Genomic DNA, 12643 nt, shown 5'->3' with positions numbered 1-12643 from the left:
CGAGTGAACACACACACACACACACACACACACACACTTTCCTTTTTTGACTGTGGCAGCTTTAGATGGAGACTGGGAGGAGCCACATGAGAGACAAGGATGTGGGTGTGCTGACGGAGAGCATGGTGAGTGAGGATGAGGTTGTGCAAGGAAGATTCCTCTCTTTGGAACCCACACTTGAGGAGAGAGCTGGACTATTTACAGAGATGGAGGATACTGGGGGAGAAAAAGATCTGGTGGGAAAACCAAGAGTCCTGTCTAAATGCTAAGTTTGATATAACCCAATGGTCATGAAATGTATTCGATTGGGATCCAGGAGAAGACTCAGAGGGGAAGACAGACAGAATTCCAGAGGACACACTAGTGACATGGATCACTAGGAAGACAGTGCAGCCCAGGACTGAGATACTTGGTCCCCAAGATGTACAGGTTGGGGTGAGAAGCCACTGAGCACACAGTGATTATTCCTTGAAGTATCTGAGCTCTGCAGGGAATCACTCATTGAGGACTCTCCTGGTATAAGGCAGGCGACCTCAGAGGCACTGTAGAGGTGACAGCCTGGAATGTAAGTGGACACTCACATCTCTGTCTTAATGCTTTTAAAGCATGAAGCTCGGGGGAGCTTAATTCACTTCCCCAGATCACAGATGATCCAGCTGGGGCTAGAGAGGCAGCTCAGCTGCTACGAGCACACTCTGCAGAGGACCAAGCTCAGTTCCCAGCATCCACACTGGGTAGCTTACAACCACCTGTAACTCCAGCTCCGGGGGATTGGATGCCTTTGACCTCAGCAGGCACATACACATACCTTCACACAGAGACATATATATGTACTTCTAATTTAAAAAAAAAATTTTTAAAGGACAATCAAGCTAAGACATGAACTGTGGTCTGCTGAATCCAAAACATCTCTACTAACTCTGTCTGTGTCACGTCTGCTCCACCACTAGGCCCGATCTGTATGGCTAGGACCATTCCTTGGTCCTCCTCCTCCTCCTCTTCCTCCTCCTCTTCCTTCAGTTCCACCACTTCTTCCTCTACCTTCTCCTCCTCTACCTCTTCCACCTCCTCTTCCTCTGCCTCCACCTCTTCTTCCTCCTCTACTTCCTCCTCCTCCTCCACCTTCACCCCTCCCCCTCCCTCTCCTCCTCCTCCCCCTCCCCCTCCTCCTCCTCCTCCTCCCCCCTCCTCCTCCTCCTGTGTCTCCCACAGTGTGTGGCATTTGGCTGGCCCTTGGGAAGTGATGAGTTGGCTTTGATGAGGGCGGGCTCTGAGTCCTTGGGTGTGCCCATCAAGTCATGTTGCCTACAGGATTAGCACGGAAATTCCATGCGTTTACGATTTCTCACCAATAATGTGGAAACAAAAGGATGCCAGCTGCTTGGCTTCAATCCCAGTCCCAACTCACGGCCCCCAGTTAGTGGCAAAATCTCCTCAGCAGCCCTGGACAGCCCTAGCAGAAGGCAGAAAGACAGGTAGACTGAGCCCTGAACAGATGTGTGGGAGAGCACAGAGGACTTCCCACCTCTTCCTGAATTGGGGAATGAAGGAGGATGTGCGCACACTCCAGTGTTCGTGCATGTGTGCGTGTGCGTGCGTGTGTGATGGTCATTTCCTCATTGTAGATAGAGGCACTAAGGATCAGTCCTGTGGAATCTCTTGTTCCTAATCAGTTGCAAAGCCAAGATTTGTTTTCCCACAGTCTGTGTCCAATGCTCCAGTGCTTCCCCACCAGGTAGTAAATTCTACCTCACACCGGGAGCCTCAGATAAAGGAAATGCTATGGTCTCCTGATATCCTTCCATATTCTAGGACTGAACCTTAGCTCTGCAGGTCCATGGGCCACAACACAAAACTCACTCTGAAAATAAAATGTTTCCTAGATTCCTCATGGGGATGACAAATCTACCTGAAACCCTATGAAAATTGTGAAGCAGACAGAGGGTCTGGGAGCCAGCTGAAGAGCACATAGGCTGAAAGCAGAGTGGCCAAACCCTTTCTCTAAGCGTCTGCCTCAGGCTCTGTAGTTCATCTAATGGCTATTACTGTTAACTTGGCTGTTACAGAGTGAAAGCAGCCATCAGTATATGTGAATGAATGAGTGTGACAGTGTTCTAATAAAACTTTATTTATAGAAACAGGTGGTGATCAGATGTAGTCCTTTGCCTAAAAGAAAGATGTAGCTGAAATTTCTCTGTTCTTTCCCTGTTTGGCATCCAGGACTCTATTGGTGACCCAGAGAGAGAACTTCACAGCTTGCTCTCACTGTGTTGTCTGCCTCTGTCCCTTACCTTCCTCACCTTAAGGGAAGTCAAAGGCATCAACCTGGATGATATAGTTAGGGTTGGGGGTGTCAGGGTTTCAAAGTTATTCTGGTCCTTTCTTTTCCTACCACTTGAGACCTAAGAGATGATGGGGGTTGTTCTGACAGGCGGGGAACCTAGCAGAGTGAGGTGAGATTTAGGGGAGCAGTAGTCTCTCAGGTGAGTGTTGGTCAGATCTAAGGACCTTAGAGGTCACCTGTCTCTTCTTTCAGGGCACAAGGGTGAAAGTAAAAATGTGAGCTGGTGAGCCCCTGGTCACATTCTCCAGAGAAGTGTACATGTGGCAGCAGGCTATGGAGTGGGGATTGGATTGGGACACTGGCACAAGAACGCTGAATGACAGATATCTGCACTCATCAAGTTGATGCAACAGACTGCAATGTTTGGCAGAATCCATGTGATGACATCTCACTGGGATCCCTGACAACATCTGCATGTAAGTTGAAACAGCAACAAAACCAATAAAGCTTGTTTTCCTAGCATAGAATTGAAAGCTCCTACCACAAAGTGTGTCTTTTGAAAGAGATCCAGGGGAAAGGTGGGAAATGGCCATGATTGTTGGGGGCTGCATACTATTCCATAAGAACTCTGTAGGCCAGAACACATTTGCCTCAGCCTTGTATAGGCTGCCCTGGCCACAGTGCACCATGAACAGTGCCTATGTTTATCTCTCAAGCCTGGAGCTTGTTGGGAGAATGGGTGTTGATGAAAAATGGCCATGTGCTTATTCTATTGATTTAGTATTGGTTATGCACAGAGAATTAATAATACAAGAGGTAATGGGGCAATGGCAGATGCAGGCGGATCTCTGTGAGTTCAAGGCCAGCCTGGTCTACAGAAGTTGTTCCAGGACTGCCAATGCTACACAGAGAAATGTTGTCTTGAACAAACAAAACAAAACAAAACAAAACAAAATAACAACAACAAAAACAACAACAAGAGGTAGTGCCTCATCATGAAAGAATTCTCTTACAGTGGAAGGGAACAGGGAGCCATCCCAATAACTTCAATATGCAAATGTAAAGAGTGAGCTTTCCATACACAGAGGTCTTAAAGCAGGTCTGTTGGGGAACTGCTGTTGGCGGGAATGGGCTTGCTTACTCTAGGGGTTCTAACTGATCAACATTATAACCAGAATAAGGGGCAGCAAGTCATGAGTGCTTAGGCTAAACCCGTGGGCCCGATAATCTTTTGCTATTCTCAAAGCAAAATCCTTCCAAGTGTGTTAATAATAATAATAATCTAATGGTCTTTGAGTTCCTTTTCTGTGCCAAGAACTAAGAGTTTTCACGTATTAATTTGTTTAATCTTCACAGTGATCTTACAGGGATGTGTGTGCTATTTCATAAATGAGAAAATAAGAAATATTAAAGGTTACTCTGTTTACCCCCAAGACAACACAGTTGTTTAGTGGTGGAGCCTGGAGTCAAACCACAAGTTTGGCCTCCGAGCCCAGAGCCTAGTGGGAACAGTGCTCTTATTACAATATGTGAAAGAGACAGAGAAAAAATAAAACTGTCATTTGACCCATTATGTTTTAGACTATGGCTGCGTTCCATTCTGAGATTATGAAATGAGTGGCTGGGCTTGGATTGTTTTAAAAACTAGAAAGAATGGAGTGGAATTGGACAGAAAACCAGGATAGAAAACCATCAATGGGATCAGATGTCTCATGTCAGGTTTGCGTTTGGGCGGGCTGTGATGGAAAATGTGCCAAGGTCATGGTAATAAAAAAAAAGGAAAGGAAAGAAAAGACAAGGCACCGGGTCAGGTCTACTCTGTTGATATTACAAGTGAATAATCTAATATCCATATACCAGAGAGATGCTCTGAGAGCACAGGATATAGGAGATGAAAACTACATTTATGTTTAGTTGCCTGGAAAGGAAATCAAGGAACAGAGTGACAGTATCAATGGCTGAAATAGACCATAGCTTCTCTCTATGTTGGGTGGGTGTCATCTTTAGCTATATCGACCCATTTAACCTTCACAGCAACCCAGTGTGGCAAGTTGGAATGCCAGCTTACCTTACTTTCAGTATAACCACCCTTATATTGAAAGGAGAGGCACAGAAGGGTCAGGTGATGTGGCCAACATCACATGGTGGTGAGAACCTAAAGTTCAAGCCTAGGGGTGGCTAGCTCCAAGATCCAGACTCACACCAGTGTGAACTGCTCCACCACCCTTTCTGTCTCAATACTCTCTCTGAAGACTACAGGGTCAGAACAAACTGGGATGAATGTGTGTTCACATCCTCAGTTCCTTAACTCTAGGTCTCCAGGACAAATGTTCTGGAAGGGAAATTCAATATTCATATATTTAGATACTTGATTAAAGTGAAAATAACCATCTTTTTTTTCCACTTGAGCATTTTCCCAAGGCTGTCTCCTTCTTTCCTTCCTTCCTTCCTTCCTTCCTTCCTTCCTTCCTTCCTTCCTTCCTTCCTTCCTTCCTCCATGAGTGCATGCATTTGAAAACAGGTACTTGAAGAACCAAGCCAAACAGATGAAAAACTGTAAGGGAAAGCCAGTCAGAACACCCTTCTCGGTTCTAGAAGGGACTGAGGACGTTGATGAGGAGACTGAAATACTCCATGATGGGAGTCAATGAGAGCGGGCCCAGGAAGGGCAAATGCAGAGGCCTCAAGAGGAGCACACATGAAGTGTCCCCCAAAGTCCTTTTCCTGTGGTCTATGTACTTTCTATGGGTAAACTGCAGATTTGTCTCTCAGTTCTTATTTTAATTACTTCCAAATTCCTACAAGGTACAACAGGTGACAGCTGACTCTGTCACATTAATTTCTTCCTCCAAAGTGATTTTAATGATTTAAGATTCACAGCCTTCTGGGGAGAAAGCCAGCTTACTCTTCACAAATGTCTACCTCCTTCTCCAACCAGGCTGGAAAACTCTTCTCTGCTAACCTTAGAGTCAGGATTTTGTAACATAATGGGTGATGTCCTTGACAGCAGCCACAAATACAGGGCTGTCTTAACAGCCTGTCACAGGAGTGTCTTAACAAAGACCGATGGTATCACACTCTGACCTCCAAGACGACTGATGTGATCAGAATCTACAGCACAGAGCCACCACTTAAAACAAAGTGATTGAAAAGTGAGTTCTCAGTTCAAATGACAGTTGGCCAGATCTCCCTTAGGCTGAGGACACCAAAGCTCTAGCTTTAGGAATGGGACATTCTTTTTGCATAAATTTGCTATATAACATAAGCTACAGTGTGTGTTTGTGTGTGTGTGTCAATGTGTGTGTCTGTGTGCGTGTATGTCTCTCTCTGTGTGTATGTCTCTGTGTGTGTTTGTGTGCCTCTCTGTGTATGTCTGTGTGTGTGTGCTTCTGTGTGTGTCTGTATGTGTGTCTGTGGGTGTGTGAGACTTTAAAGTCACCCTGAGCAGCAAACACACCTCATATCTTTTTATTCTCATGATTGAAGATGATGATGATGCAATGGCCAACTGTTGCCATTAAGAAAGAGTTAGAGCTGAGCATGGTAGTGAATGCCGATGACCCCAGCACGCAGGAGTCTGAGACAGAGGATGACCAAGAATTTGAGGCCAACTTGGGCTACATTGTGAAGTCCAGTTCAGCCTGGGCTACAATACAGGAGAGCATGTTGGGTATGGATGGCAAGTTCTGTCGGAGGTGAAACTTCCACAGTGAGAACCTAAGAGGCAGTCAGCCTTGTAAGTTTGGGGTCACCCTGAACCATTCCCCCCCCCCATTTCCCACCATCTTGATATCTCCTAGGAAGAAACATCTTAGAGGTATTTAGTTAGGCCAAAGAACCTAACTTCCCCAAGACAGGGAAGAGCCTCCTCAAAGACTTGTGCTCAGTACTCCATTCTCCTTCTGTTGGGTGAGACTGTGCTGCCTGTACTTCCGTAGGCTTCCCTCATGACACCTCCCCCAGAGGCCAACATGATTATCCAGAAAAGAACCTAGGGAGGTGACAGTGGCCATACCCTCAGAGCCAAAAGATCCGTTCCAATCTGCCCAATTTTCATCAAGTACAGGCAGTAATACACTACAGCAAAACTTACAGGTACAAAGGTGTCAATGATAACGTAAAAACCCTGCTCAAGTTTGAACAACTTGAATAGGCAAGGAAGCCTGGCAGCAGTTTCACGGGATTGGGAAACCACACCCCGCCCTCTTTTCTGAGTTTCCAGGACATCATCATAAATCGTTTCTGACCACTAAGCCAAGAAAGAGAGCCTCTCAGTGTCATGCTGTACAGCACTGGCCCTCAAAGAGTGTGTCTCTGTTCTGAATGGATGTCAGTCTTCACGGTATTCACCCTTTGCTTGTAGGTCTATCTTCAAGGCTAGTAGAATGTGTCTACCCTTCTCCAGGCAGCAGCCCTTCAGATATCAGAAGAGAACGTTCCTCCCTCCATGTTTCTCTCAAGATGAGATGGTGTCCTTCCACTCCCGCCCTCGGCCTCTAGAGTCCTATCCCAGGTCCCTTCCCTCCCCTCTTCCTCTCCTGGAAACCCCGCTTTGGTCACCTAAAAGTTCCTGTTCAGAGCAGTTGTAACACTATGGCTTTCATGCTGGGCTGAGAGACTTTCCAAACATTCCAGAAATTTGTTATGGTCTTGGCAGCCAAAACCACAAAACTCAGATCCCAAGCTCTCACCGAACAGCCCAAGAACATGTTCAAATCATCCTCTGGCTGGCTTGGCCCATGATAGGCCTTGCTGGACAGCATCCTTTGGTCGTTGGGATGAATCATGAGTTTTTCTCAGTGTTGCTGTTGGCCACCCTCAGTGAAGTGCTTGGTGAGACAGGCATCACCCCTGAGACCCTGAGTATGGAAACCTGAGGGCACAGGCAACACTGACTATCTTATTACAATGCCCAAGTGGCTTGTCCCACTTGATGCCGAGTGAGTCAAGATCAGGGAGGTCCTGGGCATCGATCGTAGGGTTTCCAGCAAAGGGTCATCTGTAAGGGCTGAACCTCCAGAGTCTTGCCCTCTAATTAACTCAAGGACCCCACCCTAAGCAAGTCAGCTCTGTCTGGTCAGCAGCCTTGCTCCAAACAACCCCACCCTCTTTCATGCTACAGCCATTTTCCCAGAGTGCACCACCCCAGCACCACTTACATCCTAGCACAGAGCCCACTGCATTTCGCCTTGACTGGGCTTTAGTAGCCTGACCCTGAATCAGCCTCTAGAGTAGAAACTCCTTGAGAATCCCCTGGCACATGTTTAGCTGGGTCTCAGTCCTAGCACAGTAGGTTCTTGTGTAAGAGAGAGTTCCCTTGGCCTACTTTGTCAAACCGTCCATATCTCCACTGAGAAGGTGATAAATGAGTCACCCTTCCTCTGAAGAGAGCCAGGAAGAGACTGCAAGAGCCTGGCTTTACAGTCTCTATCTGCAGGTAGGAAGCCAGGCTACTGGGAGTAGGTCAACAGGCTCCCACTGGAGTCCTTTCTTGTCCTTTCCTTCCTTCCTTCCTTCCTTCCTTCCTTCCTTCCTTCCTTCCTTCCTTCCTTTCTCCCTCCCTCCCTCCCTCTCTCCCTCCCTCCCTCCCTCTCTCCCTCCCTCCCTTCCTTTCTTCTCATTGTCTCTTCTTTCTTCTTTTGAGACAATATCTCTTTATATAACCTTGACTCTCCTGGAATTCAATATGTCGATAAGGCTAGCTTTGAACTTACAAGAGCCACCTGGCTCTGCCTCCACAGTGCTAGGATTAAAGATGTGCACCACCTCTCTCCCGGATCCCTTTCTAAATCTTCCAGCCTGCCTTGCCCTGGCTACAGGCTATGCTGCCCCTCCCTACACCTCACCCATCAAAGTCCAGTCTCATAAACAAACATGGTGGAAGAGCCTGTTTAGTTGAGATAGAATCTATTCTAACTCCTTGTAACTGCAAAGGAAGCAGGCTTCCCCAGCAGCAAAGTGCTATACAACTATTTTGAAGATACCGTAGGGAAAGAACTAAGATAAACTCCAGCCTGCTCAGTACACACCACATCCCAGAGGCTGGGGAGTCCTAGAATAAGGCACATGTCCCATGATGATGCAAGGACAGTCAGAAGTCACTGGATATCTCCTACTGGCTTCAGAGGTTCCACACTCTCAGATTGCTTCCCCTGGCAGTCTATCTCACATAGAAAGACTGAAGAGCCATGTCCAGTCAGAAAGAGCAGTCAGCATCTTCCTCTGTGGTTTCCATAGCAACAAGGGCAGCCTTTGGGTTTATGACAGTAAGAATGGGAGCAGAGCCTCTGAGTCTTCCTCTCTCATCCCCAAAGATGTGGACAGAGAAGGACTGCTCTTACCTGCTAAGATGAAGATACCCACAAGAATAAGGAAGACCAGAAGATACAGCCCCAGGACTGCATGCTTCAGCGCTGACAGGGAGCCCAGCTGTGTGCAGCAGCCACTTGCTCGCCGTTTGTGACATGGACCTAAAAGAGTAAAAATGAAACAGGAATGAAAACAACCTCATTTTTCTTGTGAGGTCTCACCTCTCCGTCTTGCATACAGATGTTTATGCCCTTCTGCACATCTGCAACACAGCCACCGCAGTCAGGAACACTCTAGGACCATCATACACTGCTCAGCTTTTTTGTTCTCCCCCTGTCATCTAGGAATAACCCAAACAGGTTTGTGTGGTCACCATAAACCTGTCTCCAAGTAATAGAAACACACTAAAGTAGGCTTTAAGGTGCCATCTTTACCAAGCATCATTATCTCCCGCGATCCAGGGAATAGGAAGAAAAGTTAAAATGAGAATTGCTGTGCCCACAAGATGGTGAAGATGCTTGCTGCATATATCTGGAGACCTGACTTCAGTCCCGTCAGCCCACAGAAAGCTGAAAAGAGAACTGACACCGCAGAGTTTTCCTCTGGCCTCCACAAGGCCCTGTCATGTGCACCCACGCGTGTGCATGCACACACACAGGTTAATAATGAATTTTTAAAAGTGGGACTTGCAAAACAAAAACAAAAAAAAACAAAAACGAGACCCACCTTCTGCAGTGATTAGGGACACATGGGAGAGAGCACAGGGCTCTTGTCAGACTACAGACAGGGGCACTTGCTCTGGAAGAACTTGAGGGCTAAATAAGACTGAGAATTTTGAGACATGAGGCTAGAGCCATGGTTCTCAGCCTTCCTAACGTTGCAATCCTTTGATATGGTTCCTTGTTGTGGTGACCCCCAACCATAAAATTATTTCATTGCCACTTCAAAAACTGTAATTTTGCTACTTTTATGAATCGTAATGTAAATATCTAATATGCAGAATATCTGATATGCCACCCCTGTGGGGTTAGTGACCCATGGGTTGAGAACCACTGTGCTAGAAGGTTCTGCATTGAGATCTTAATTTTAATGTTGCTAACTAATTAAAAGCTAAACAAAAGGGAAGATGGAAATAAAATGCATCTGGAACCCAAATCTGATCATTGGCTTGCAAACTTGAGTTTAAATTTACCAAAAACTATAGTAACTTCCTCCTGTGCAGTTAGACCACCAGCATCTGGCGAAAATAAAACAGCAATTGTTGTCATCGGCCTTATGGACTGTGTGTCCGGCTTCTTTGGGCCCACATCCAAAGTCAGCTAACTGAATGGCTGATGTTTTCTTGTTGTCGTAATAAAATTCCCCACAAAAGCACCAGGGAAAGAAGGTATTGTTTGATTCAAATGTGTTGTCCATATCGCAGGGTATCAGGGGTGTGATGTTACAGCATCCACAGACAGGAAGCAAAGGGGGATGAATGCTAGCCCTCAGCCCACTTTCTCCTTTTTATTCACTGCTAGAATTCTAGGTCATAGGATGCTGCTGCCCATATTTAGGGGAGATCGATCGTCCCTCTTTAGTTAAACTTTTCTGGAAAGACCCTTACAGGTACACTGAGGGAAATTTTTATGGTGATTCTAAAACCTGATGAAGTTTGAAATCAAAAGTAACCATTATGCCTGTGAACATAGTTACTTGGGAGACTGAAGCAGGAGGATGGCAAATTTAAGATTGTCTGGGCTACACAGATAACTTAGTGAGCCCTTGACTCCAAATAAAAATAATAGGGCAGTTGGTAGTTTCATGGTAGAGTGCTTGGTCTAGCAGGCACCAGGCCCTAGGCCCTGTCCTTAGTGTCACAAATAGCAGCTACTGTTAGTGACAAACCTTGCATTAGGACTCAGGTGATCTATCAACTCAATTTGTCCTTCAAGGCAGTCCTTAAAATCCCATCCAGAGGCCAAAAATCTTACAAACCTCCACCACTACTATGTCAATTAAAAAAAGAACGAAAGTAAGGGATACTTCTCTACCCCATCCTTGACAGTTTGTCAGAACAAACGTGAGATATTCTTCTCAAAGAAAAATGTCTCTGCTTCACTCTTTGCTCCCTGGAAGTGACCGACCCCTCCAGAGGGACTGTCCTTTACAGTCCAGTGTCACAGACTGTAGCAGGTACTGAGAAGAAAAGGGTTGGCAAGAGATGCTGAAGTCTTTGGTATTCGAAAAACCTTTGGTACGCTTCATTGGCTTTGAGGAGCAGCAAAGATGGCGTTTTCTCTCTTGAGAATCCTTACTTAAGCCTCTGGAGGTTTTGTTACCACGGGGAAGTAGTGGGTGGCAATGAATGCTTTTGGATCCAAACAGTTCTGCATTCTCAGAGGTGTTTGACTCGAACATGTTCCCATTCATATATTCCACATTATTGTAAACACTGCCTTTAAAACACTAAGCAGGATGGTCACAACAATCTTGCCGAATAACATCAGGCACAACTCAAAGCTATCTGCCAAAGAAGTAAAAGTCGATCATCATTCTCCTCAATCTTTAAATGTTAGCAGATTTTGACAGTCAAGCTGGTTTTCCACTAGCATTTGAACAGGAAATCTTTCTAACTTGTCTGGAATTATCTTTCTAGAATTTTCTCTCTCTTTCTATACTAGAATCCAGCTGGTTTTACTCCTGCACATGTAGGCTCTGGGAACACTTTCTTCTGCTTCTGGTGAGAGCCACTAGCTGTCTTAGTGACACTTTACAGAGAGAAGCCTGCCTCCTGCAAGAGCTAGGGCAGTAGGCACAGCACTGTGCGATGCTATACACGTTATCACAATGGGAGTTCCATCTGTCTTGCTCTGGGTCTCCCTTCCCTGAGTCTAAGAGCACATAGGAGGAGGAAACTGAGTGCTATGTTTGTTGCTGAGTCAAATCTAACCTTTGCCATTTGTATGCATATCACTAGCTCACCACAGGAAGAGTGTTGAGTTATTCATTGCACTGTGGCACAATTTTATTTTTGCATGAAAAAAAGAGAACCCCTCCTTCCCTTTATTTGAGCATCCCACCTGTGATGGATCCCTTTGTCAAAAAACACAAGACTAGGCCTTCCTTTGGAATGGCAAGGTTCTTTTTAGGAAGCTTTAATCCTTTCCTATACTAAAGAAAGGAGTCAAATACAGCAGTCTAGGGGCTTTAGACATATATTTCCATAAATCTTTGGAAAAGCAGAACAAAAACACCATGGCAAGATGCTTAAAGAGTATAACATCAAGGAAAAGGAAAAGACTTAGATGAAGACTGAGAAGCCTTGTTGTTGTTTTCCTGTGTGTGTGTGTGTGTGTGTGTGTGTGTGTGACACATCTCTCACTGAATCTGGAACTCACCCATTTGGCTAGACTGATGGACGGGCCAGTGAGCTGGCGGCATCTCCCTGTCTGTGCTGGAACTGCAGGTGTGCACTCACTGTCAAGTGTGGTTTCTGATATGGACTGAAGGGCATCAAAGTCGGGTCCCCATGCAGTGCAGCAAGCACTCTATTGACTGAGCCATCTCCCCAGACTGAAGAGAAGTTATTGTTGCTTGGCCTTTTGGCTAAGATCAAGTGTAGAAGCAAGTGTAGACTTTTGAGCAAAATCTTTAGCTTACAAAGATGGCAAATTTGGTACATTCCTAGCATACCCCTGGCTTCCTCAGAAAATATGTGTGTAAATTGGCGTACAGTAGTGCCTAACCAATAGACTTATAAGCAGCCACAGAAGTGTAAAGGCATGTCCTGGTTCTCCCTTGCCTCCATCCCAGGTCCTAGACCGGAGCTTGGCACACATCAATCAACAAGTGCAACCACTGCCCTCCAGTAATCCCAGAGGACAGCAAGAAGGCAAATGAACAAAGTGTCGTGGTCCAGTAAGCGCTCTGGCAGAGGCGGCAAGTCTGTGTCTGAAGAGGTTCTCCATAGAAGGATCTCACACTGGTGATGTGTAGGACAGGCTTGATTGAGAGGCTGATGCCCCCGTCCCTCCAGCTTCATGGCTCAGTGAGCAACTGTTGTAGATT

The 12643-nt window shown here is 46.0% G+C and overlaps 1 protein-coding gene across 2 annotated transcripts in view; it reads right to left on the bottom strand.

The window, feature by feature from the left end:
- The window catches only part of Scara5 (scavenger receptor class A member 5), a 92827-nt gene that overhangs the window by 62342 nt on the left and 17842 nt on the right, over positions 1-12643 (bottom strand). For both annotated transcript variants that reach the window (XM_028758832.1, XM_028758833.1), the window contains exon 3: positions 8626-8754. In XM_028758832.1, coding sequence (XP_028614665.1) covers positions 8626-8754 — 129 coding nt within the window. The remainder of the gene's footprint in view (positions 1-8625; positions 8755-12643) is intronic.

The sequence above is a fragment of the Grammomys surdaster genome, unplaced genomic scaffold (genome assembly GCF_004785775.1).
Source record: "Grammomys surdaster isolate TR1022 unplaced genomic scaffold, NIH_TR_1.0 126219, whole genome shotgun sequence".
NCBI classification, from domain to species: Eukaryota; Metazoa; Chordata; class Mammalia; order Rodentia; family Muridae; genus Grammomys; species Grammomys surdaster.
The sequence above is the reverse complement of the archived record's forward strand: the minus strand, read 5'-3'. Positions and strand labels throughout refer to the sequence as shown.